Below are 27,863 nucleotides of genomic sequence, written 5' to 3'. Positions count from 1 at the left end.
TACTTTTCTTTTTTTTATAATTCCAATTACTATGTATATAAACTACAACAAAAATATAACTCTCAGACAATAAAACATGGTCTGTTTCAAATCGTATCTGCTTAACAAAGTTCTAATAATTAAACCTTTGAATAGTGTGTAACAATGTATAATAGAGATATAACTTTTCATACAGTAACAACATTTTGTAGATTAAAAGCGAACTAGGTTAATTCAGCACATGCAAGTAGCATTTCTACTATTTTTACTGACATACCTTGTCCTTGGAAGGCTGATTCAAGCGTAACAGTTTCTTCACAGAAAATACAATTTTCTAAGCACATACTTCACATATCATATTCTTAACAAAGGTCTATATATTTTTTTCTCTATATATGTCTACCACTTGAAATACATTATGACTAGAAAGAAATTTGAAGACTTGTTTTCATTCAGTTTCCAACTAAATGCATATCTAAAACACATGCAATTAAAGACTTTAGGTATACTGCATTTTCTTAGCAACATTAACAAAACAATTTTTGGTCAGTATTACTACAGCAACTTTTCAACAGAACTTTCATTTAGTAAAATATTTTATCATCTACACACTGCAAAATCAATTCTTCTGGTCCTTTTCATATCAGTATATTGAAAGGCAGTATGAGTAAAAAATGTTAGGGCAAAAGTCAAAGATACCCATGCAAGAATACTACAAAGAGAATGGAATTTATGAAGACATTTCTGAGAAGATGCTGTTAAACTTGCTGTTTAACTAAAATAGTGACTAATGCTATTGAATTAACCCTTACCCTGCTAAATTTCTAAAATGGACCTGTCCATCTTTCAATTTGGACAGTACCATTGACTGTTTAAAGGGGTGCTTACCAAAAAGATACTGACTGAATGGCGAACAGTGCAGATCATGATCAGACTGCACAGATGTGCAGGCTGATCAAGATCTACACTGGTCACAAAGGCAGAACCAATTGTGTCCAGCATGATAAGGGTTAAAATATTCAAAATGGACATAAGTCAAACCTGTAGGCCAAGACAGAAACAAAAAGCGGCTGCTTAAGTCTAGCTGAAATAAAAGAAGTCAGCTGGTGTGCTGCTTAAGCCAAGTAATTGCTTAATGCAGATTGCCACTATATAAAGTTTAACTGTATTTCAAACTGGAATGCTTGCTTCACTATGTCACAAATAGTTACAGTTATTACCATTATTGAAAGATGACACAGGGTTTTACAGTAAAGGTTTAAAATGTTTATGTAACTCTTCATAGCAACACAGAATAAGTAGGGTAGATAACCTTAACATTTGTTGAAAATCTGCATTGTAAAATCACACCATGCAATGTGAAATACAAGAGGACCATGATGGTCCTGAATCGCTCACCTATCCTCACATGACCCAGTGTTGAACTGAGTATGACGTCGTTATTTCTATTATTTGACAAAGTGACCTAGTATTGAGCATATGTGACCTAGATATCATCAAGATAAAAAATTCTGACCAATTTTCATGAAGATCCATTGAAAAATATGACCTCTAGAGAGGTAACAAGGTTTTTCTATTCTACCTAATGACCTAGTTTTTGAAGGCACGTGACCCACTTTTAAACTTGACCTAGATATCAGCAAGGTGAACATTCTCACTAATTTTCATGAAGATCTCGTGAAAAATATGGCCTCTAGAGAGGTCACAAGGTTTTTCTATTTTTAGATCTACTGACCTAGTTATTGACCGCACGTGACCAAGTTTCAGATCTGACCTAGATATCATCAAGGTGAACATTCTGACCAATTTTCATAAAGATCCTATGAAAAATATGGCCTCTAGAGAGGTCAAAAAGTTTTTCTATTTTCAGACCTACTGACCTAGTTTTTGACCGCACGTGACCCAGTTTCAAACTTGACCTAGATATCATCAAGGTGAACATTCTGACCAATTTTCATGAAGATCCATTGAGAAATATGGCCTCTAGAGAGGTCACAAGGTTTTTCTATTTTTAGACCTACTGACCTAGTTTTTGACCCCACGTGACCCAGTTTCGAACTTGACCTAGATATCATCAAGGTGAACATTCTGACCAATTTTCATGAAGATCTTATGAAAAATATGGCCCCTAGAGAGGTCACAAGGTTTTTCTATTTTTAGATCTACTGACCTAGTTTTTGAACCCACGTGACCCAGTTTCGAACTTGACCTAGATATCATCAAGGTGAACATTCTGACCAATTTTCATGAAGATCCATTGAGAAATATGGCCTCTAGAGAGGTCACAAGGTTTTTCTATTTTTAGACCTAATTACCTAGTTTTTGACCCCACGTGACCAAGTTTCGAACTCGACCTAGATATCATCAAGTTGAACATTCTGACCAATTTTCATGAAGATCTTATGAAAAATATTGCCTCTAGAGAGGTCACAAGGTTTTTCTATTATTAGATCTACTGACCTAGTTTTTGACCGCACGTGACCCAGTTTCGAACTAGACCTAGATATCATCAAGGTGAACATTCTGACCAATTTTCATGAAGATCCATTGAGAAATATGGCCTCTAGAGAGGATACAAGGTTTTTCTATTTTTAGACCTACTGACCTAGTTTTTGACCCCATGTAATCCAGTTTCGAACTTGACCTAGATATCATCAAGATGAACATTCTGACAAATTTTCATGAAGATCTCATGAAAAATATGGCCTCTAGAGATGTCACAAGGTTTTTCTGACCAACTTTCATAAAGATCTCGTGAAAAATGTGACCTCTAGATTGGTCACAAGCAAAAGTTTACGCACGCACGCACGCAGGACGGACGACGGACGCTTCGCGATCACAAAAGCTCACCTTGTCACTTTGTGACAGGTGAGCTAATAACTAAAATGACAACCATTTTCTTGTAACAGAAAGTTTGCTACACTGCATTAAGGTAGTTCTGCACGTTTGGATCGAAAATTTTTCTACAATGTAGAAGTTGATTAAACTCTAGATTTTTCAAAACTTCAGAATATACCTAGAAAATTCAGCAAATAAAAAAGATAGGGTCGTGTGCTTGATTTTTTGCTAGACTGCTTTGAAAAATTTGGACCTCATGCAATATTTCATAATGGAAGTCTATGGGAAAACCATAACTTTCATAACATTTTCGCGAATAGAATTTTTTCTACAATGTAGATTTTGATGAAGCTTCCCATGGTTGTTAATAAACATATGGACTATAATGTGATGAAATAAAATGTATAGGTCCGTGTGCTTATTTTTGAGATATCTGACCATGATTAAAGTGAACCGGACATTTCACGCTAATTTTAACACATTATTTTGAATTTTTAACGTCCCGTATGTTTTACTATCATTTTTTGACTTTAGAAATATAGCAACAGTGCCATTGTAATAAATTTACTCACAGGTTTCAATTAATTCATAAATTGATTTTCATTCCCGTAGGCCGAATCCAGGCTTTATTCTACGTTTTCCAGATAAATAATGTTACGCCATCACTTCTGGTTTTTCAAACGTGCAGAACTACCTTAACTACATGAAAGATAAAATAACAGCCAGTTATATACATGTACCAGGTTAAATTCCTAATGTATATACTCAGACAAAACTTTAAACAATTCAAACAAAAACATCATTGAAACTGTTAAATTCCTAACCAGCCCAGCTAAATCACTGCTATTTATTTTTTGATAAAACAGGGAAACATAAAAGTTTTTTCGTACACAAAAAACGAGGTAAAATATAAAATCTATAACAAATTAAAATCAAAATGTCATGTACACAACACCATCAGTAAAAACGTCAGACGAACAGAAACAAGAGCACTCACTTCGTCTATATATACAAAAGCACTAGATATAATATATGGGTATCTGATTAAAATTCAACATTCTGTGTACGACTGGCAGTGAAGTACAGTACTTCCAAACCACATCAGAATTGTCTAAGTACTGTATTGTGAAATCATCATGGGGGACTTATTTTAGTGGATTTCATGGTTTATTTCATCCCAACCAACAAATAAAAGTCCTATTTATTTTATATTAGTAAGTGAAATACACACATTCATATCCCCATGAAATAGTTGTTTCGACCAAAACCGCAAAATCAAATGACTTCACAGTATTTTCACATGTTTCCTCAAAACGCTTGAACTATATCAATGCTTCTAGATTTATGTTGAAATCTTGATAGAAATAAATTTTAAAGTGACTCCATGTGTTTTGGCAACTGTGTATCTACAATGACTCTTCTAGTCAATAAAATATGCAGAAAAATCTCAGAAGTGTTATGTCATGCTATTGGAATTTGATAAAAAAATATACTTTATATCATGAACATTTAAAATATCTATTCAACCTAATATTGGTTTATCATTTTTGATATACATATATATAATAACAATTGCTTTCCATTTTAAATTTGAAATCCTGATGTAGACTCGGAGACATACCCCTCTAAAACAAACTGGACTGCCTCAGTAACATTTATTTGTGAGGTGTTTTTTTTTCATCCCAGCTTTACTTAAAGTGGTATCAGTATTTCTCCTAATGTGTATCATATTAGCAAATATAGTAGACGCAACTTGACCCCGATGGTTGACCTTTGCATTATAATACATAATGAGGCACAACCTATTATTGAAAAGGAGTGTACGTAAAACACGAGCTGCACGAGAAAAAGGAAATATAATTTTGTGTAAATATAAATTAGTGTATTGGAAAGTTTTAATTGATCAAATGTAAGTATATATACTTTGAAACTGCACTGTATACAAACTAATTCCATATAAATATACACGGCTACTCTAAGCACCCTTGATTTCTATAATGAAATAACCGATATGAATAATCAGCCTAAGGTCAACCATCGCGGTCAAGTTGCGTCTACTATACTTTATATTGATGTAAAACTTATTGTTTGATACCTTAAAAATACATGCCTCAAGATGAACATCAATATTTCATTAGTAACAAAATAGAAAGTAAAGTACATGATCTATCAAATAATACCAAGTCAGTAAACTTTACACATATATCTAAAATACCACTAATTCACTTCTATTTTATATCATATTTCTATTTGCGGAATGATGCATTCGACACTTAACCAACACTTCTATGAATAAATCCCAACCTTTATCACTGAACATGTAGTCCAGAAAAGGAATAAAAAATGATGTCACAAACATATCTTGAAGTAAGCAACTTAAGTTGCTTTCAACATGTATAAAGGTATTATATAATTCAGTTACAAAATAAAAATCAAAACAATTAGCTGTTTTCAACAGGTATAAAAGAAATGAATAATTCAGTTACAAAATAAAATTAAAATCATTCAGCTGTTTTGAAGATAAAACAGAAGTTTCTGGACTGATTTACTTAACAGATCTGGACAATTTTCATAGTAAATTAGGTTTTATGACAGGTCAATACAAATACTAAGCCAAGTTTTAGTTGTTTATGTAATAAAATGTAAATAAATGAGAATTTTTTTTACAACTTTTGATTATGATACATAACATAAAAATTTGGTATACAGGATAAAAAACAACTGTTGAACTCATATAAAGTGGTGGACACTTCAAACACAATTCTGAACTGCCGTCAAACCTATGCATTAAAGATCATGCTTGGCAGAGTCAAAGTGGTCCATTCAACAGGTGGTCAACTGTGAATTTTAAACAAAAAAAAATATAAATGAAGTTAGAGGTCTCTACAGTTCGGAGGTCTCTGTTCACGAGTGGTCTTTAGCACAGGTTTGACTGTATTTAAAATGTGGCAGTCTCACATTAAGTGTGATCCCTCAAGTTTATTCATTCTGAGACCAAAACAAAAAATATTGCAACAAAATTCTTACAACCCTGTCATGATTTTACAGCCATTAAATTAAAACTTCGGTCTCTCCTTTTCTTGCTAAATGTAACTCTATAGTTATCCATTTCTATCCACTGATACATCAATACAAAATAGCTTCTATCGAGAGTAAAAGTAATGCTGATATCAAAAGACACCTTCTTCAGTATTTTTTTTTTATTAAACTTAAAAAATAGATCAAATAATACTAGAGTTAATAGAAAAGCACTCAACATAAAACAAAACTGTACAAAGAAAGAATTGTTTATATTTTAATTTTTATGTGAATCTGTAATACCAACAAGCAGGAATTTTGTCCTTTTCAAGTTCACCTTGATACAGTACAAGACCATCAATATAAAGGTCCAAGTTTGAACTTGAGACATGGGAAAAGCTGGCTTGCCAAATCCATTTTCAAACTTCATTGCTGTTATTGTTCATTTTCATTTCTATATACTTCTTGTCTTCTCCATCTCCATTCGGGTGGTAAGTTCCTTCTATACCCTGTTTTCCAACCTCTGCATCACTTTCTCCTTCATGGTCATCTAGGTACATCTCGTCCTTGTTCTTCTTGTAACATCGTTTGTAAATCTCATACCAAATTATAGCTATCAGCATCGGGACTGGCGTAAATATGGCTGCCGCTATCGGAGCAACGATACTTATATCATTATCAGGTGGAGGTAGAGACACCTTCAACAACACAATGGCGATACCTGTGTTCTGTATCCCGGTCTCAATTGCAATGGTGCGGACCCGCTTCCAGCTCTGCCTTGTTATCATAGCCATCACACCTCCAAACACAAAGCCAATGTAAGGAACGAGCGCCCCTGCCAATAAAATCTCTGGCTTGTTACGCATCAATGTGAAGATGTACAGATTTGAATAAACGCCGACAGTGAAGACGAGTATGAAGAAAATAACCATCAGCGGTTTGATACCCATGACAATGTATTTAGCCCAGTTTGGTTTCTTCCACTGTATGACCATACCAATAGCAACAGGAACAATAAGGCCCACAAGGGAGGTAAGGATGTTTGTGTACGGAATCTGGACTTCTGTCTGATACAGCACCTTTGTTCCAACAGTGAACAACCAAAGCGGAATCATTCCTGTGGAAATAAGGAAAACAGAATATGAAACTTTAATATCTATAACTCAAAATCAATATCTGTATAAATTTTCTGTGGCTTCCATAGTATTGTTTATTTCATTATACTTCCACTGGTTTCAGCAAAAAAAATTGATTTGTGCTACTTTTAAGTTTTGACAAGTTCTACTCTATAACACAAAATACTCTTTCATTCTCAATCTTGTCTCTTTATAATGTTCATACTATCTATACGGTAATTAAATAAGGCAGGAATACAATATTTTAAATCAATATAAATATTCACTCTTGCAGTTTGAAACAAAACCCAAGATATGTCTGAAAATCAGACTGACTACCTTAAAATGTAATTTTGCAACAGAAATAACAGAAACCTTTAATATATGATTTATGTATCAGCTCATACAAATGCTATCTTGATCAAAGAATCTGACCCATCAGGTAAATTGATACAACCTTCTAGTCGGTGAAAGTAATTGTAAAAAGGACATATTTATTAAATCAGAGTAAGATAAAAATATCTTTCAATGAAAGAATACAAGATGCAATTTTGTCAAGAGCAGCATAGCCATGTAAAATCTTGTGTTAACATGTGAAAGATAGTTTGCTTTTACATGTAAAACAAAATTTCTTTTAATCTCATATTGTATTCTTTTTCAGTCAGTTTTTACCCATGCTGCGGTTCAAAACCACTGAAAACTAGAGCTATCACTAAAGGTGATGAATGTACCCCCCGCATGCACTGACACAGTACATTGCAATTTGACGCACACAAGATTGCATAATTATGTGGACTGTATGTATATAGACTGTATGTATACAGTATAGTAACAAAAAACAAAGTCCCATAACTATGCAGAATATTTATCTAAAAGAATGTAACATGCACCATGCACAACTAGGGTTGGTACTGATCACTTGTGTGAAGTTTCATTAAATTGTGTGCAAGGGTTTGGTAGATTAGGCACGCACAAGATTGCATATGCAGACTGTATGTACATAGTATGTTAACAAGAAACAAAGTCTCATAACTCTGCAATTTTTGTCGCTGAAAGAACCTAACATGCCCCATGCACAACTACTGTTGTTACTGATCACTTGTGTGAAGTTTCATTAAATTGTGTCAAGGGGATGAGGAGAGATGGTGCGCACAAGATTGTGTCTATGTATATAGTATAGTAACAAAAAAAACAAAGTCCCATAACTCTGCAAATTTTTTTTCTGAAATAATCTAACATGCCCCATGCACAACTACTGTTGTTACTGATCACTTGTGTGAAGTTTCATTAAATTTTGTCAAGGGGATGAGGAGAGATGGTGCGCACAAGATTGTGTCAATGTATATAGTATAGTAACAAAAAAACAAAGTCCCATAACTCTGCAAATTTTTTTTCTAAAAGAACCTAACATGCCCCATGCACAACTACTGTTGGTACTGATCACTTGTGTGAAGTTTCATTAAATTGTGTCAAGGGGATGAGGAGAGATGGTGCGCACAAGACTGTGTCTATGTATATAGTATAGTAACAAAAAAACAAAGTTCCATAACTCTGCAAATTTTTTTTCTAAAAGAACCTAAAATGCCCCATGCACAACTACTGTTGGTACTGATCACTTGTGTGAAGTTTCATTAAATTGTGTCAAGGGGATAAGGAGAGATGGTGCGCACAAGATTGCGTCTACGGACAGACGGACAGACAGACAGACAGACGGACAGACAGACAGACAGACAACCTGAAACCAGTATACCCCCCCTTACAACTTTGTTGTCGGGGGGTACAAAAATGTATCTTGTAAATTGATCTTCTTCAAATGTGAATAGACTGAATTTATGTCACTCTAGTATTTCAACTATTTACTGTTAACATAATTATGATAAAACAATTATAATTACCAAGAGAAAGAAGAACACTGCAGAGTGTCATGGTCACACTGAGCGAGACATCACCAGCTAAAAGATATGAATATGCATTGCTAGCGGAACCACCGGGAGAGCAAGCCATAGCGAAGAAACCCAAAGCATTTGCTGGATCAAACTGAAGCATGTATATAACACCAAGAGCAATCTGAAATATCACAGTAAATTGAGTAATGAATAAGATAATAGAAGTTTTTAAAGTAACTTCACAATAATATAGAGCTCCTACTTGCTGATCTTGGAAGTGCGAGTACAAGAATAATGTACTTGTAAGTCCCAGTCAAATGTATAAATTTGGTAATGGAAGACATAGAGTGAAAAATGATCAAATTTAACATAAAATTCTAAGTGAAAAGGGGGCATAATTCATGAAAAATTGGTGCCAGAGCTATGGAACTTGTGTCACATGGTGTAAGCAATGATGTGAAACAACTATTTTATGTTTGAATAACATCCATAGAGTAATAATGAACATAGAGTGAAAGTGCATCAAAACTTTCTCGAAATTCTAAGTAAAAAATTGGTGCAAGAGTTATGACCCTTGTACCATATGATGTGGCTGATGCTGAGGAAGGAATAATTATTTTAACTTTAAAGCACATCCATCAAATAGTAACAGAGATAAAATGAAAATGCGTCAAACCTTTAACCATGGTGTGGAAGCAGACAAGGATGCTAATGTGAATGCCGGGGGCAAGTAGGATAGCTCTCCATATACTTAATATAGCTGAGGTTGTAAATTTATGCTTTTCATGACAATTTTCTGACAGAAGAAAATGCAGTCTGAAGTCTTTCGTTTCCGTCCATGATTCACATTAGAAAGTTTTCAGTTATTTGGGATTTAAATAAATTGCTACGTACTTGTTAAGGAATCCAGAAACACTGAGTAAATTATTTTTTCAATCAATATAACAACAATACATAACTGAAACTCTGCTGGAAAATGGCATAATATCAAACAATCTGTCATTTTCCATCATAATGACACTGTTACCAGTCTCTAAATAAGATCTACCAGGTATCCTACATGTAATTTAACTCATCGGACATTTCATCAATATTTTTATTTCGATGACATTGCAGGTTCAATCAACCAAAGATGTTTCAGAACAATCATTTGAAAAGCATGAATTGTGTTCATTTTCACAGCATACTTAAAATTTTGTGGAATATTCCTATTTCTCTGGGTAAATAACTAAATATTGGACTGGAGAAGTCATCAGGGGTTACACTGGGATTTTTTTTCTCTGAGCCACTGCTTTTTCCGAAGATAAAATTATGAGGCCAATAACGGTGAAGCGCATGTAGCACTGACGTTCTTGTAGGACTACATTATATCAGGGTCTTTCAAAAATGAGTCATTTTGAGTGACCCTGATTATAAAATTATGAGGCCAATAACGGTGAAGTGCATGTAGCACTGACGTTCTTGTAGGACTACATTATATCAGGGTCTTTCAAAAATGAGTCATTTTGAGTGACCCTGATTATATGTACCAAAGTACTCATACCACACCCTATAAACGACTGTATTCCCCTCTTCCTCTTGCGAGTGATCAAAACAATAATCTGACAGCTAAAAGTTAAAAAACAGCATTTAAAGTGACTGATTTGCTTTGAAGGTATGTATATTTACATTTTATTGGAAGCTAAACATGATTTGTTTCTGTATATAATGTGTTAGTCTGATGACAGGTAGATGTATAGCAAAAAACTCGATTGATCACTGGTTTTGTCCAGAAATTGTACATTGTCAGCGTCAGAAGTACTTATTTTCTTGCTTGAAGAATGACCTACATGTAAATTCTACTGTTTCATTGATAAAGAAACAATACTAGTTTGGTAAAATAAAATAAAATCATTGATAAATTCTCCAATTTGTTTATAACCGTAAATGAAAGAAGATTCGGTGTTATTTCCTGACTGTATGCACGCTTGCTTAATTACTGTACAAGTGCTTGCGAGTTTGGTAAAACGACTGTATGCCTGTTTGTGAGTGACTTCTTTATAAAATATCGGCGTTTCCTATGCTCCTGTAGTATTTCTTCATATTTAGAACCCGCAAACAATGTTTGAAGGAGGGTGGTATAAAGCAGTCACCATGCGGTCTGTCTGTTCGGTCTGTTTGTATATGTGTCCTCATATATTTGGTCGTGCAATTACTTCAATGCTATTGCACCTACCTCTCTCAAAGTTTACATACAAACATCGGCCATATGTAGTTAATGTCCATCTTTTTATTTTCCTTTTTCTTTTTAAAGAGACACTTAAAGGTGAAATATGGTCTGTTTTTCGTGTCAGTGCCATAACTTCTTTATGCATTAAGAGATTTTGAAATAACTTGGCACAAATGTTCACCATCATGAGACCTTAATGCGACGATGTGTCGCATACAAGATTATATTTTCTAGAATTTCAAACCATTGAAACCAATATATAATCGCAACTGCAATTAATAAGGGGTGAAAATATTAACAGTAAATGGGGTGATTTGGAGTGAAACGGCGCCAGATTGAATCCACTAATCCTTTGTGGGTCGCTTTCTTGACAGCGTCGCATAGTAAACAGCTCTATTTTAGTTTTGTCTTTGTATTTGCCATAAACACATGAACTTTAACATGAAACTTGTCTTATTTTACTGAAAATACATTCTGTGAATGAAATAAGTCCCCATTTTACAAGCAGAAGAGCCAGGAAAAAAATGAAGGTTTATTACCTCACCTGAGCAAGAAGTGCTCAAGGTGAGCTTTTGTGATCACCCTGTGTTCGTCGTTGTCGTCTGTTGTCAACAATTTGACTGTTTACACTGAGAAGTCACACTTTCGGTCCAATCTTAATGAAACTTGGTCATAATGTTACCCTCAATAGCATCTTGGACGAGTTCGATATTGGGTCATCTGGGCTTAAAAACTAGGTCACCAGGTCAATCAAAGGAAAAGGTTGTTAACAGTCTAGAGATCGCAGTCTGGTCCATTCTTAATGTAACTTGGTCTGAATATTACCCTCAATAAAATCTTGGACCAGTTCGACATTGGGTCATCTGGGTTCAGAAACTAGGTCACCAGGTCAAATCAAAGGAAAACCTAGTTAACACTTTAGAGGCCACATTTATGACCATTTATTAATGAAACTTTTTTTCAAAATGTGTTTTGGTGATATTTAGGTCGAGTTCAAATCTGGGTCAGATGGGTCAAAAACTTGGTCACCAAGTCAAATCAAAGGAAAAGCAAGTAAACACTCTAGAGGCCACATCTGTGAGCATGTAGTAATGAAACTTAATATTAATCTTGATAATCTGTAGGTGACTTTAAATCTGAGTCAAGTGGGTCAAAAACTAGGTCAGCAGATAAAATCAAAGGAAAATCCTGTTAACTCTCTATCGGCCTAAATATGGCAATATTTCTAATGCCTACCCACGACTACCCGCTGTGATTTAATAATCATTTCCAATACATTTATACTTACCAAATAACATACAGCTTTCGATATAAATGTTGGAATTCGCCGTTCATACTGAAACAAAGACGAGGTACAACTCACGGCATTTTTAAAACCACGGAAGTGGATTGAGCAAGGCCTAGCAATAAAAACGACCAAATCCGCAAGGACAGATTCCCGGCATGTGTGCGTTATCACTATCAAATGTAAATTATTCCTATTAACATGAGAAATAGCGGTAAATCTTGACAGGTAGTAAACACGACGGCTGTATTTGTAACGATAACATGTTTATTTTGTTATTGAGGAAGGGGGAATAGGGTAGTTAAACCATTAGGCCATTCAACTATTTTGTACTACTTTTGAATCTTGTTGACTGATTTACCATGAAGTAAACTCTGAATTACTAATAAGGACTTAATCGACTTTTCCGATAATGTTTTCGTTATCATTTTCTATTTATACGTCCATTTGCAGGATACTTGCGGGTGAAACAGTTTTTTTTATTAAATCAGAGGATCATTTTGCTGCAGACGGACAGACAGACGGGGTCAACCTATAGTCCTCTCCTGTCTCATCTCATCGATGTTTTGAAATCGTAAGGTAACATTTCTTCGTGTGATTTCCATAGGGAATCGACAGTTAATTTCTTGCAAGACATAGTAGGGACCCTGTGTATACATTCAGTTTCTAATTCGTGTTTTATGATAGTATATGTGTGTAAAACCAACACTGAACACTTGCATGTAAAGGATGCTGAAGCATTCAATTAATTATTTAATTAAGTAGGGTAGCAAGTCACAGACACTCCACCCCACCCCAAATGGATTAGTACAAGCATCGCATGGGGGGTTCGACATTATAAACATGACGACTGATCAAAAGAAACAATTTTGTATGCATATTTTTTATTTCATTTACGTCTTTTAAGGACATAAATCGCCTATTGTACTCGCAAGATGGAATACAGTATCACTCGCAAATACGCATTCAGATCAAATATCAGAATTGGCAAGTCGGCATACAGTAAATGTTTTTTTTTACCGACTAGATAAAAATTAATTTCATTCAAAAACGAAACATTTTATTTACTTATATTTATGAAGTATGCATACCTATTAGAGAAAACATCATGGATAATTGGATTACAAATCAATTTGGCGTGATATTCATCAGTTTCGTGACTTGGTCGAGTGAATTTTCATGCAATGAGTGTGATCAGTCAACATTTTTTAAACATTACCTGTCAGTTTCATCTATTGTATCACCATATACACATATCTATGTTAGACTTATCGTTTAACTTAAATACACATACAGTGTAAAGCCAAATAATGAATTTGAAGACGATTCTTACCTTTTGTGTGTCTGTTTATTGTTTTGATCACTGGCAAGAGGAAGAGGGGAAATACAGTCGTTTATAGGGTGTGCATACCACTCAAGAAATTAATGTAGTTATTACATATTTCTTAGTAACCATTTAAAAAGCTATTTAGAAAATCATTTTTTGTTAACTTCTAAAATTATTCTTTTTATAAACATCTGCCATTTAATAAAAAAAAATTCAGAACATGACATTTAAAATAAAGATGTCAAAAAAGAAGAAATTTTGTTTAAGGTAACTTGACAGGGAAAACCAAGATGGCGTCACGAAATTAGGGTTGGTCACATTATTTACTCTTATAGGACGATATGCTGCTACAGGGGTCTAAAGATGCAGTTTAATCATTAAACACACACATAAACACTTGTAAAAATGCATTTAATTTATTAAAATATATAATCAAATATTCTGAAACTCACCATGAAATCTAGTCAATTTTTGTGCGCTTTTTGTGGAAAAGTTATGTATCCAAACTGAAAATAATTTATATCCTCATATCTTTGAATGTGTCCTTCAGGTGCTCCACCTATGAACAAAAGAACTTATCCTCTGGGTTTTATGCTATTCGCTCTGGAATTTCATCAGTAAATTATAAATTTCTATATTTTACACCCTAAAAAGTTGAAACCTGCCTGCAGTATGAGGGTCGTTAAAAAAATTCAAAGTACATGTAAGTTTACTTTGTCCTTATTTCTGAGACTTTACATCCTCACATATTAAGGGTTTTGAGTGAAGTGTTCATTTCTTAGTAATTCTACATTGTTTGTATTTAAATTTTGTAAAACGTTTTCAATCTTTTCAATCTATGTCCTAGTTCAAATGTGTTTGCTACTGTTTGAATAACCCTCAATGTCAAAACTTTACTGACTTGCATGGAAATCTCATGGAAAGCGTGGATCTTAGGCCATACTAAATTAATGTATGTTTTAATATAATTGATAAAGTACATTTTCTTGATTTTCTGTTGCCTCCCAAAAAAATACAGAGACAGTTTAGGTAAGGATTTCTTCATTTGAACATGAAAGGGTCATAAAACATAATGTAATATACCCAAAATCAGCTATGTTTAGGTACATTTTCCATTCATAGGACCGGGTGAGTTTTACAATAAACATATTTTTGGAATTGCATGGCCCCTTGTTACTGAATTATTTGCAACAAAATATTGAAATTTATAATTTATTGATGAAATTCCAGAGCAAATAGCATAAAACTCAGAGGATAAGTTCTTTTGTTCATAGGTGGAGCATCTGAAGGACATATTCAAACATATGATGATATAAATTATTTTCAGTTTGGATAAATAACTTTACCGCAAAATGCGCACAAAAATTGACTAGTTTTCATGGTGAGTTTCAGAACATTTGATTTTATAATTTTATAAATTAAATGCATTTTTACAATTGTTTATGTGTGTGTTAAATGATTAAAATGCATCTTTAGACCTCTATAGCAGCATATTGTCTATAGGGGTAAATAATGTGACCAACCCTAATTTCGTGACTCCATCTTGGTTGTTCATGCCAAGTTACCTTAAGCAGTGTTTTATTTTGCACACTGCCTATTAGTGGGTGGGGTTCGATGCCTTCGCATGCTTTATTCTCGAAAAATACTTTAAAATATGAGCTCCTTTTGCAACAGTTTTCATATTTTTCTTAAATGTAGACTCTTTATTGGGTTTTTATTTAAGACTGCACTAAAAAATCTCGTCAGAAATGACAGAAATTTCCGAAAATGAAGGTCGCGAAAACGGGTGACAAATACGGAAAACGTAAGTTAGAATTAAATTTTTGATAAAATACCTATGTTTTATCGCTTTTCTGTCATCATATCTATTCAATACTTACAATTTCTGCTTATCTAAAGCATTTTTATTTGTTTTTGCCCAAACTAACCCTCGGCAACTAACATGATTAAAGAAAATTTGCTACAGATTGTCTAACAGCCGATTGCTCATAAAAAGGTATCAAGCGCACAAAATGATGATAATAATTATCCAGTTTGTTATTCAATAATCTAATTATTGCCAATTAACTGCCTGGTCAAATAAAAATTTTGCAAATTGGCTTCCTCCCTTTCAATAACAGATGTTGTTTGTCTACACAGATTATCGACTTTTCACACCTTTTGGTTCCTAAAACTGGCAATAATCATAGTTTTGTAGACAGACGTAGCTTCGGGCCATTTTCGCCACTCAGAAAATTTCGGAGCCACATTTAGATTTTTGTCGCAAATGGCTCAAGTGGCGATCGACAGCGTGACCCCTGCAGTCATAATTGAATTTGATCGCAGTTTTATTCTGTTTTTTTTTCCTTCATGAATTCATAATAGGAGCAATTAATAGGCCCCTTCCCCTCAGAAAATTTCTTTAAAATCATGCAGTTTTCCCCAAAAATTGACTTTACATCAGGGTTTTTTGTGTCCAAATACCAAGCTATTTACCCCCCAAAGTCACGCCTGGGCCCCGTCCCCTCCTGGTAAAAAAAACCCTGGTTTCATCTTTTGCTTATATGCCGTTTGCAGGGCCTCCTCTGGGTTTTTCATACTTGTCGCCAACCTTTTCGCCAATTTGAAAAAGTTGGAGCCACTTTAGAGCTATTTTTGAGCCAAAGTTCTGAGCCACTTTTATTTCTCTTAGTTGGCTGTCATAGTGTGCATAGAGAAATAAAATATTGTAAATAATTTCATTAGGAATAATAACAAGTTTTGAAGGTGCATTAGTTTATTGTAGAAGTAATTTTTATTTTTATAGCTCTTTGGTCAGAATTACCAATTTTTCAGGACTCATTTATTTTCGGAAAGGAAAATTCGGATTTTTTCTATTCTAAAAGGTCGAGTTGAACACTAAAGTCTTGTCTAATGATTTTTAAGAAGCCATGGTAGCAAGTGATATCTTCTAGCTTCTGAACATTTCAAAGAAATTAACCAGGTCCAGGATACAAATTGAGGTCGATGTGTTTTTGTTTTCGGATCCATCGTTAAAATCTTTTATGAAAACTTAGGAATTACAAAATTATCTTGCAAAAACTAACAAATTAAATGTATCTTTCATACTTATTTAAAATTCGTCAGTCATACAACTGCATGCCACAAACATGTCGATCTTTTTTTTTTTTGTAAAAAATCGCAACACATAAAGTACACCGTAATCGGCGTTAATTTTGGTGAATTCTCGGCAGAGGTCAAACATACAAGCTGGCAGATGTTTTGATTACTGGTTAATCATCAATTTACACATTATTACGCAATCATCTTCTCAAAGTGTCAACCAACCTCAATAGTCGAATTGTCAACACTGCCTAGACTGGTTATCGATCTTATTCACTACCAGCGTCTAGGTAAACATGTGTATCGGGAACCAATTATTGGGCCGCTTATATCACTACGGAAAAAACAAATGCCGAGGAAAAAAAGCTATGCGCCACTTATTTTCGCCAGTTCGCAAAATTTAGCGCCAAATTCTTAAAATTATCGCAAATGGCGACATTGGCGATCGACAGCGGAGGCCCTGGTTTGAATTTTCATTTCAGCAAGTCGAATATAGGAATATATTGACTGGAAGCACTGCGAAAAAAGGGTCAATATACGGGAGTGTACGGTCCCGTATATTTCGAAAATACGGGAGTATACGGGGTGTATATTATAAATATACGGACCTAGTATACAATCCCGTATTCGGAACATCTAGTATACGGGAAGTCCGTATATTTGTCATGCATATACGGGATCCCGTATACGCCGAATATACATACATGTATATTTCCCGTATATATTAAATATACGAGTTTTCAAAAAAAATCAATTAGAAATGGTGTTTATTAGTGTTCTGCTTTAACATAGATTTTATTTCCATGTATTCGAAGGGTCTTTGAAATTTATCCCGTATACTTGTCGTATTTTAGAATATACGGAACACGTATACGAGCCTGTATATTCCGGATATACGTAGTATACGGAGCCCGTATTTTTGACATATACGGACTGCAACTGCATCTAATATACGGGACATATTACGGACCTGTATTTTCTAATATACGGGCATCGGATTTTTTCCGTATACGCATGATATACTAAGTATACGGATCCCGTACTTTTGACATATACGGGGCATATACGGAACTGTATTTTTTGTTATACGGGCTACGGACTTGTCCCGTATATGCAAGGTATACGTAATATACGGATCCCGTACATGTGGCATATACGGAATTTATTTGCATCTGATATAAAGGGATATACGGAACTGTATTTTGTTGATATACGGGCCAGGGTTTTTCCCGTATATGCAAGATATACGTAGGATGCAGATCCCGTATTTGTGTCACATACAGACTGAATTTGTTTTTTCGTATACGGGAAATACACGGAACAGTATTGTTGAAATATACGTTGGCCAGATTTTTCCCGTATATGCACTATCCCGTATTTTTATTTTATTAGAACTAATCTGGTATATGGGGCACACACTGAAAGATGACATAGAATGAAGGTTAAACAAATCTTTAGCAGAATACGGTATGTTAGGAAAAATCAAGACAAAGACAGGGTATGAGAAAAACATTATCATCAATGGAGACAAGTCAGATTAAATTAACATTATATATAACATAAATACTTTTTTAAAAAAAAAAACAAACAAAAAAACAGTTGTTTTTTTCTCGTACGATTATGCGTTATTTTTATTTTTTGTCCAAATGAAATAAGCAGAAAATGTAATTCTTGCATACCAGACCGGGATTCCCGGTATTTTTACCGGTGCTGGAAAAATCCATCCGGGGTGTAAGATGACTCTCGTGCTTTAAATGACGTATTACGAACTACATAATTATATGGAGATGATTCATGTAGTTATATTTTCTTTCAAAAACGAAATAAAAATCCAATACCTTGACAGTTCCTCTTGGTCCCTGATAATACATTTCTCGATTCAAAGGACGTTATTTTATCAAAAATTCATAACGTTACGCTGCAACTGATAAAACAAAATCGGAACTAAACATTGTTATTTGTCTATGAAACGTCATGACATCTTTCCTGTTTACGGACGTTGCTTTCCCGCGCTTTGTTTAATTACGCTGCTATAAGAAATAGTTCTATAAAGAAGCCATTCGATTGATTTTATTATTATTATTATTATTTCTTCATGTCGGTATGCAAGAAAAAGATTCTGTCACTGGTTATAGGTGCAGATGGGAATATCCGGCTCTCGGCTAAACAGTTACCCTCGAAGCCGGAAATTCCCATCTGCACCTACAACCAGTGAAAGAATCTTATAGCAATCAATAACATTATGCATTTTTAGATGTTCGTTTCTAATTGAAAAAAAAAAACACCGTTAACGCAACAAATCAGTATAGAAACACTTCTTTATTACTGATTATAATTGTTTCGTTATTCCAGTGAATGTTGATTCCCACTATAGGCTTTTCGATTTGCCGTCTGCTAAAAGAGCAGTACATCCTTTCTAATGTCTGAAGATGTATTCAAATTTAGCGCTTTGAAAAGATGCATGATGCATTCTGTGTTGGAATTCAATATGTAAGCAGGTTACAAATGATGCACCCCATGGAAATCTTCAGTTTCATGATCTCAATAAATGTAAGCTTTTGTCTGTTGAGGTACGAATGTCACTGAGTACGATGGTCTCCGGGCTGTCTGTCAGCATCTACTGACCAAAACTTCTCACATAAGCGTATTCTCTATCTTGAAAACAAATCGTCGTCAGTTGGAGTTAATTGAAAAATCTCTTGTGTCAACCTGAAATAGAATTGCACGCATTAAAGGTTATATAAATGGACTCTTGTAGTTAACAGATATAGAGAATGGTATATTTTAACGTTATAAATGATGTGAAAAATATGAAAAATGAAATGACGTGTGGGCAGGGATGACATCATTTATGTGCTCATTTCGCGCAAAGAAAACTGGATATACAGTCAACTTATTTAAAGTGTTTCATTTGCGTTTAATAGTTATATTACGTTAAAATCTATCCCCAACATTATATTTTATATATAATGCATGGTGTTCATAGTGCCGACACACGCAGCCACCTCATTTTGAAGAATTGTCTTCAAACTGACAAAGTCACGACAATAGTAGGGAAGATATTTTCAAGAGAGATTCTACAAAAGCATATTAAGTGCAGCGATGTGATCTAAATAACACTTTCCCATTCTATTTCTACTAAAATGTAAAAAATACATCCACTATTTAAACGAAAGCTAGCTTAAACACAAACAGCCATTTATTGTAGCAAAAAATAGAGTCACATAACCTGTTCGTCGTTATTATGCTATATTAGTGTTCTATAACCTGTCCGCCATTACGCGATTCATTTTATTTCAAACATTTCTTAAAAACATGGTAAATTAGCAAATTCTGTACGATATATTTGCCACTATTTTTTTTTTATTAAATGATCTGTAGAGTTTTCAAGAATTTCCAGTCTTGCGCTCAGTATAATATTCTCACTAAGATTTATTTTAGACAAGTAAAATGATTCACCAAAAACGTCTTATCTCTTCATGTTAAAATGTTTTTATTCAGCAGTCCTGTATTCAAGTATGAAATAGAAAACAAGTATAAATTGTTAGACACATGTATCCAATCTTATAGATTAACCTAAATGAAATATTAAAAGATATCAATCAATATAATTTACATTATTTCGTATAAGTGTTACCGAATACTAGTATTCGATACTATCAGATCATAAAGGCTATCTTTCAAATTGAAGTTTGGTCTATATTACGAACAACCGAATAGGAATTTTTGTTTCTCAACTATTTAAAAATACCATATCAAGAGAAAATAAAAGATGACAGCGTCAGGAATCGAACCCGGACTGCCGCGGCAATAAAGAAGTTTTCCGCTGTCGTTACCATTAACGCTGAGAGGGGTTTGATGTTAAAATGCGCGTTAAATTTACAAACGCTTTTCAATTTTCATCATAAAAAGTAGTTAAAACAATTAATTCTCATTTTCTCTAACATATAGTCTATCAGAAATTAAGAAATATAGCATTAATTTCCAGAGATTTAAAAAAATGTCGAACTTTGCCTTTAATGCCTGTATTTGGTATTCTTTTAATTTTTAGTTTGAAAATTGCGTTATCTTTTTTTCCCTCCAAGATTGCACACAGTTACAATTAACATAAAATAATCTAACTGTGCCAAATATTTAATCACACTATAAATTTCATTGTGTATTACAACATTGCCTAGGGATAAGCATTACCCGACTAGTGTTGTTTCAAGGTGGGTCATAAAATATGTTAATACACTTATAGGTATTTTTATGGTTTTTACGTTGTATTTATGCATCACCTTATTCTGTCTTTGTATCGTCTTTTTTCTCGGGAATTTAGTTTTTATGATTTTTACAGTTATTTCACTTGACAAATTTTATATCATTGGAGAGAAAATTTTAACACAAGCTAGAAAATAAAAGATTTTTTGCTGTATTTTTGTTGTATATAAAAACGCTGCTTAGAAAACTTTTAAAGTACGTCATTTTGCGCTCCGCTAAAAAAAAGACGTTTGTGGTCATGGCTGTAAAATAGGTAATAACAGAAAACTGAAAATATACCAATCTTTCGGAAATACATATGTAAATTATGAAAATTTCCTAATAGTCCGTTGAAAATCGGTAGGTGGTGTACATTTGAAATAAAAGACTTAGCTACGCAATTACTTATATTGTGTACATATAGATAATAATATGAGCGGGGCCATGGGAAAACCAACATAGTGCGTTTGCGGCCAGCCTGGATCCAGACCAGCCCGCGCATCCAGGATCTTTGTTGTTCGCCTTCAAACCTTATTGTAGACTTACAAAGTCTGTTGAGATCAAATAATCTGTAATAATATTAATTTCTTCAAACTGACACTGATATTTTCTCAGAAAAAAACATTTTCTCTCTAGGCTCATCTCAACACGTTAGAGACAGAGGCAAGAAATATTGTAAATTTTTTGAGAAAGTGGTATCAGAGAGGACTGATTTTATGGCCAAGTGCTTTACATTTAATGACTCTAACGACTGATGCCAGTCTAACCTTATTGCAATTAGAGAAACTGTTAGCGAACAACATGGATCCTGACCAGCCTGCGCATTCGGATAAATGCAGGTCGCAAAGCCGCTATGTTGGTTTTCTCATGGCGCGGCTCATATGTTTAATATCATGTTTCATATATTTACAAGAAAGTAAACTTAAGTGTTAGATGTATAATATCTAACGATTTCTAAATATTTCATGATATGTTTTAAGATCGAAATTACAGACATACTCGATTTTTTTCTAACAAATGACTTTTTTGTTTTCAGAATGATTGAATATGCACGCGCGCAGGTCTATCTGTGCACGTGAACAGGTCTGGTTAGAGTAAAAACACGTTTACATGCACAAATCGACCTTCCGGCGGAGATTTTTAATGTTCTTACAGTTGTTTCAAAATATATAAACCCTAGGCAAACAAAGATATAGAGTAGGTGTGTATTTTTTTCCATATTGAAAGATAAAAAAAACTTTCAAAAATTCTGAAATTTTATTACAACCAACCTTTTTTGATATGATACTATGAAAAAATTTAATACGCATCACAAACCGCTTACATTTTAGTCTAGAAAAGCATTATTTTGTCAGTTAGATTACCCATTTTCTAAAGATAAAAGATCGTTAATACTAACTTCATGAATGCTTTCATGAGATTCCAGTTTCGATCGAATGAATGAATGTACGTGCCGCCTAATTCGTAAAGAAGTTAGCCGTGGCTACTTTGCTTCTGCGAAATATATTTTTTTCTTTTCAACTTTTTTTCTCGTTTAACCACAATGGTATTCATGAAATATTTTTGCACGATATTTTCTTTTATTTCAAACAATTGCAACATTAGCTTTTGGTGACTGGAATTTTTGTCTACTAATGAATGAAAGAATGAATGAAATAATTGTTGAATTAATTGTGCTTGAATGACTGAATGAATGAAAGATTTCACGAATGAATGAAACTACTTAACGGCTATTCTGAATTTCCTTTTTCATATTATAATTATATAATTTAATAATTTAGTAAATAGACAATTTTTACTGACGCTAGCAAATAAAAGAGTATTTCGTTTGAAGTGTATTATTTCATCTACATAATTGTTCCTTTAAATCGCAGCAACTCGTATTCCCGATTGAATAAAAAAACAACATCAGAGAACAGGAGAATTACAAGGCTAACTCCATTTTCATACAACCTTTCGACTATTTATTAAGTCTTCATCAGGAAGTCAACAAATATGATTATGAAATAAACAACGTCATGAATTTAAGTATTTCATGATCTGCCTTGTTATAAAAAGAATTCATATTGAGAAAAAAAAAACCTGTCTAATTCAGTTAATCAAAAATTAAATCAAATAAATACTTACCCGAGCCTTCGTCTTCCTCTGCAGAATAACGCTAATGACAAGACATTTTTGCAATATACAGATTAGTGCGTGCTGGTTCACTTCGGACAGATGTTATCGCTCGGGCTAGATGAATGCGCGCTGATTGGCCGATTCCATTAAAACGGCAGAGGGTTAAATTAGGCCATGCCGATTATCTCATAAAATTAATTAATATGCATACAATTAGTATCAATTAATGTTGCAGTAAAACTGTGCCGCAGAACCTATATGTACAATTTATTTACGAAGAGATCGATGAATGAGTGCAAACTTATATAGCATTTTGATGAAGTCTATGTTAGACGATTGTATTTATTTTCTTAATATGTCCGTAAGTATTGACCTGGCACTCATTAATCTTTGCAAATATTTTCGGGCGTTTTCGTTAATTTACCTAATATTTGTATCCTGAAAATAACCATATTTTACAGCTGACCAATGTCACGGTGGGTTTGATTTCCCGGCACGTTACCACGGGTATCATTTTTAAAAATATAATATAATGTTAACGATACCTGTTTTATTTTTACATAAATTTATGTATCATGTTTTTTTAAAAAAAATAGTGTTTTCTCTTGTAGTATTTATATTCTAGTACGCTTATGACGGGTAACATGCCTTTTTATCTAAAATACTTTAAACAAATTATTCTACTTTGTTACAACGAGTAAGTATGATAACCTTTAGTAAATAGACCATAAATATCACGATACGTTTGATCAAATAAGTGGTATTGGTAAGTTTGCATATAAAATTTGGGGGAAAAGGTATGGTCAGAGGTAGGATTCGAACCCACGACCCTGATATTAGCAGCCACACCGCTTGTCCACTCAGTTACCTGCACATGCAACAGTATATCAATTAAGAGTTATATATGTAATATTTATATTGCTATTTGTGATCGAACACTGAAAATCAATTTACGGAAATATACGAAATATTCATGAGTGCCAGGTCACTACCAACGGAAACTACAACCACGAGAAATAACTTGGAACAGTGTATACTACGGTAGCATAGAGGGGACATGTTCGCACTTGTTAGCTATCACGTTCGCTTGTGTTAGCTAACACGTTCGCACGTGGTAGCTAACACGTGCGCACGTGATAAATAAAATGTTTCCTATGTCCCCGCTATGCAACCGTAGTATACATAGAAGCATCCGCGGAATTATTTTTACAATACGAACACATATTTCACTTAATAGTTTATAAGTAACAGCTAAAATTAAACAAGGAAGTATAAAATACATTTTATAGCTCTCTGAATTGAACTAAACTGAATGACTATGGTTAATTATGTGCTTTCTTAATAATCAAAATGCCATGTTATCTACACGTTGGTTTAAGGGTCCGACCTAGCTGAATGGGGCTTCAGTGGCCGAGTGGTTTAGATCGCTGACTTCAAACAACTTGCCCCTCACCGATATGGGTCTGAGCCTCATTCGGGGTGTTGAATTCTCCATGTGAGGAAGCCATCAAGCTGGCTTACGGAAGGTCGGTGGGGCTACCCAGGTGCCAGCTCGTGATAAAATATTGCACGGAGGAATCAATTTCATAAGTAAAGTATCAACACACGTCTTTGGTGTTATATTCTACGTAAGGTCTTTTATTATTACTGAATAAAACAGGGATGGATTAGTTGATTATTTTTTTCTATACTAGTAATTATTTGCATTGTATACATGAGCGTTGGAAATGTGCAGCAGAAAGAGTAATTGATGCATGCATTTAAATTTTTACAACGGCGATGATCAAGAATGTGTTTATCACTACAAATAAATAAGGATGAATGAATTTTTTTCTCAATCGGATATTTAGATTGAATGTAATTCGGAAACGCGCAAGAAGAAATGATGGAAACTACTCATGTCTTAGATTTTTTTACTTGATTTTAGCCCGCGAATGTTTTTATCAGTTCGTGAGATATTAGTGCTATACATCTATTCATTCATTCATTCATTCATTCATTCAAAAACATGCAAAACGTTTGGCCTTTGAAATTGCCGGATAATATAATCACTACATATATTGATTGCATGGCTTATCATTCATAATGATTTTTCATTAGTATCGACGAGGAAAGAAATTGATAGCTTAATCAATCCTAATTGCTTGTATTGAAAAAGAAGAAGAAGAAATACATGCAAGATACAAGAAGAAAGGATGAATTATTTGAGGTCTTTGATTTTTTATTTGCGATGGTCCGCGAATGTTTATTTTTCAATTTTGGACGCACAAGAACAAAAATGAATTATTCCCTGCCTTGATTTTCCATTTGAATGAGTTTACTACAAGAAATCCATCTTCTTCTATCAATATTAAAGGGCCTTGACACCAGATTTTAGCTAATTTGATCTTTCTTTAAAAATGAAAATTGGTCATATTATGAACATTAGAACAATGCTATTCTTTGCACACTTTTTTATTAAAAGAATGTTTACAAAGCAAAAGATATTTATGAGTTGGGAATCGAACCGGATTGCCTAGGCAATATAAAGCCCTTAACATTTTTCACCAGCACACCACGGAGGAATTTGTACGACCCGTTTAAATAAAGCTTTATAATTAACGCAGTTTACCTTCGGTACCCCGTGACAAACGTTTTCAGTCTAATAAAGATTAAGAATGAAAAATTTAGTGAATATCGGGACTGGATTCTTTGTCTGTATACACTGAATGTAGAAATTATAAAAACACGAAGGAATATATATTGTACATTGTAGAAAGTTCGAAACATGGAAGGAAGGATGAATTAATCAATGTCGTTGATTTTCATACGGCAAAGTACAAGTTCGAAAACATGCAAAACGTTTGACCTTTGAAATGGCCGGAGAATATAATTTTCACTACACATATTGATTCGTATCTTTTAAATATATAAATTATTTAAATCCCGTATTTCCGGCATATACGGGACATATACGGAGTTGTATACCAAGCATATACGGGACATATACGTCCCGTATTTTCGAAATATACAAATTATTTAAATCCCGTATTTCCGGCATATACAGAAAATATACGGCATTGTATACGAAGAATATACGGGAAATTTAATCCCTGTATTTTCGAAATATACAAACTATACATATCCCGTATATCCAGAATATACGGGAAATATACGGAGTTGTATACAAAGAATATACGGGGGAAATATAAGTCCCTTTTTTTCAAAAGATACAAATTATTTAAATCCCGTATTTCTGGCATATACGGGAATAATACGGAGTTGTATACCAAGCATATACGGGACATATACGTCCCGTATTTTCGAAATATACAAATTATTTAAATCCCGTATTTCCGGATATACGGGAAATATACGGAGTTGTATACGAAGAAAATACGGGAAATTTAATCCTGTATTTTCGAAATATACAAACTATACATATCCCGTATATCCAGAATATACGGGAAATATACGGGGTTGTATATGAAACATATACGGGAAATATACGTCCCGTATTTTCGTAATATACGGATTTATATATTCCCGTACACCAGACATATACGGGAATATACGGTGTTGTATACGATCAGAATAACCCTTTTTAGAATTTCCCGTATTTCAATAATATACGGGGTATCGTATACTAAGAATTCCGTATTTCATAGTATACGGAAATCCGTATTTTATTAGTATACGGACTTTTAAATATACAAGCCCCGTACACGCCCGTATTTTAGTTTTCCCGTATTTCTTCCCGTATACGGGTAATATACGGGATCCCGTACACTCCCGTATATTAACTCTTTTTTCGCAGTGAAGAAACCACTCATGGTGGTAACAAGTGTGCATGCCCATCAAATATACTAGTTAAAGAAATAAATAACAGCATGATGAATCTCTGACTGATGAGAATGGTAAATTACTAGCATAAACGAATATGACAGTGAATATGTACAGTAATGAGGAATATTTACTTGAATCATCCTTAAGTTTTAATTACTAAAGTAACAACCACAAATGCAGAAATATTAAAACAGAGTCAAAACTAAAGATATACACATACCAACGGCATCAGTATAAACTGAGAAAACATGCCAGTCAATGGTCCTACTGGTCTCCTGAGTACTTCTTTTACCACTGAAAGCTCAGTCTTACAACCCATAGCAACATTTGCAAGGCACACAAGAATAATCACCATTCCTGTGAAAGAATGACTTAGAGCACTTTCCAAACGGCTCACTGTTATTTCGTACTTTTCTGGCAACTCATACCATTCATAAGTATCCGGTTCTTGTGAATAACCTTCATCATATTTTTCAGGTTCCTTAACCTGTGAAGTATTCACAAACATTCTTAAAAATGTCTTTCCTAGAAAAGTACCTTTGACCTTGGCTGTAAAATTTGCGGTCTCTTTTGGATTTAAATTTTCTGTCATGTTCATATGCACCTCTGCTAATTCTGGATTTGAAAGAACAGGCAAAATTTTGAACACGGTTCCTTGATAATTCCTGAACGTGAAGGATAATGATTTCTCCTCGTTTTCTTTCACGTGCAAAGGGAAATCTTGGTGTGACTCAACTTCAATATAATACGGATTCGTTTTGTTCGCACAAACAGTTCCATAAAGTGACAGTAAACAATTCAAAATGAAAAGTACTAGAAGTTTCACTGGGCAAGCCATATCTGAACAATTACAAAACTGTTGTGAATTAAGAATAAGTTTTTTCTCTAAAATCGTAAACAAGATCTGCAAAAAAATCCACTTCCGGCTGTCAAATTCAAG

At 33.9% G+C, this 27,863-nt stretch overlaps 1 protein-coding gene across 1 annotated transcript; it reads right to left on the bottom strand.

The window, feature by feature from the left end:
• LOC123548288 (ileal sodium/bile acid cotransporter-like) lies at positions 1–27,863 on the bottom strand. Its single transcript, XM_045335432.2, has 3 exons — positions 27,144–27,863; positions 8,846–9,017; positions 1–6,952 (listed from the first exon to the last, which is right to left on the bottom strand). Exons 1-3 carry the CDS (start codon positions 27,759–27,761, stop codon positions 6,255–6,257), a joined length of 1,488 nt encoding a protein of 495 aa, XP_045191367.2. The 5' UTR covers positions 27,762–27,863; the 3' UTR covers positions 1–6,254.

This window comes from Mercenaria mercenaria, chromosome 6, assembly GCF_021730395.1.
Source record: "Mercenaria mercenaria strain notata chromosome 6, MADL_Memer_1, whole genome shotgun sequence".
Classification (NCBI taxonomy): Eukaryota; Metazoa; Mollusca; class Bivalvia; order Venerida; family Veneridae; genus Mercenaria; species Mercenaria mercenaria.
This window is presented reverse-complemented; position numbering and strand designations above follow the sequence as displayed.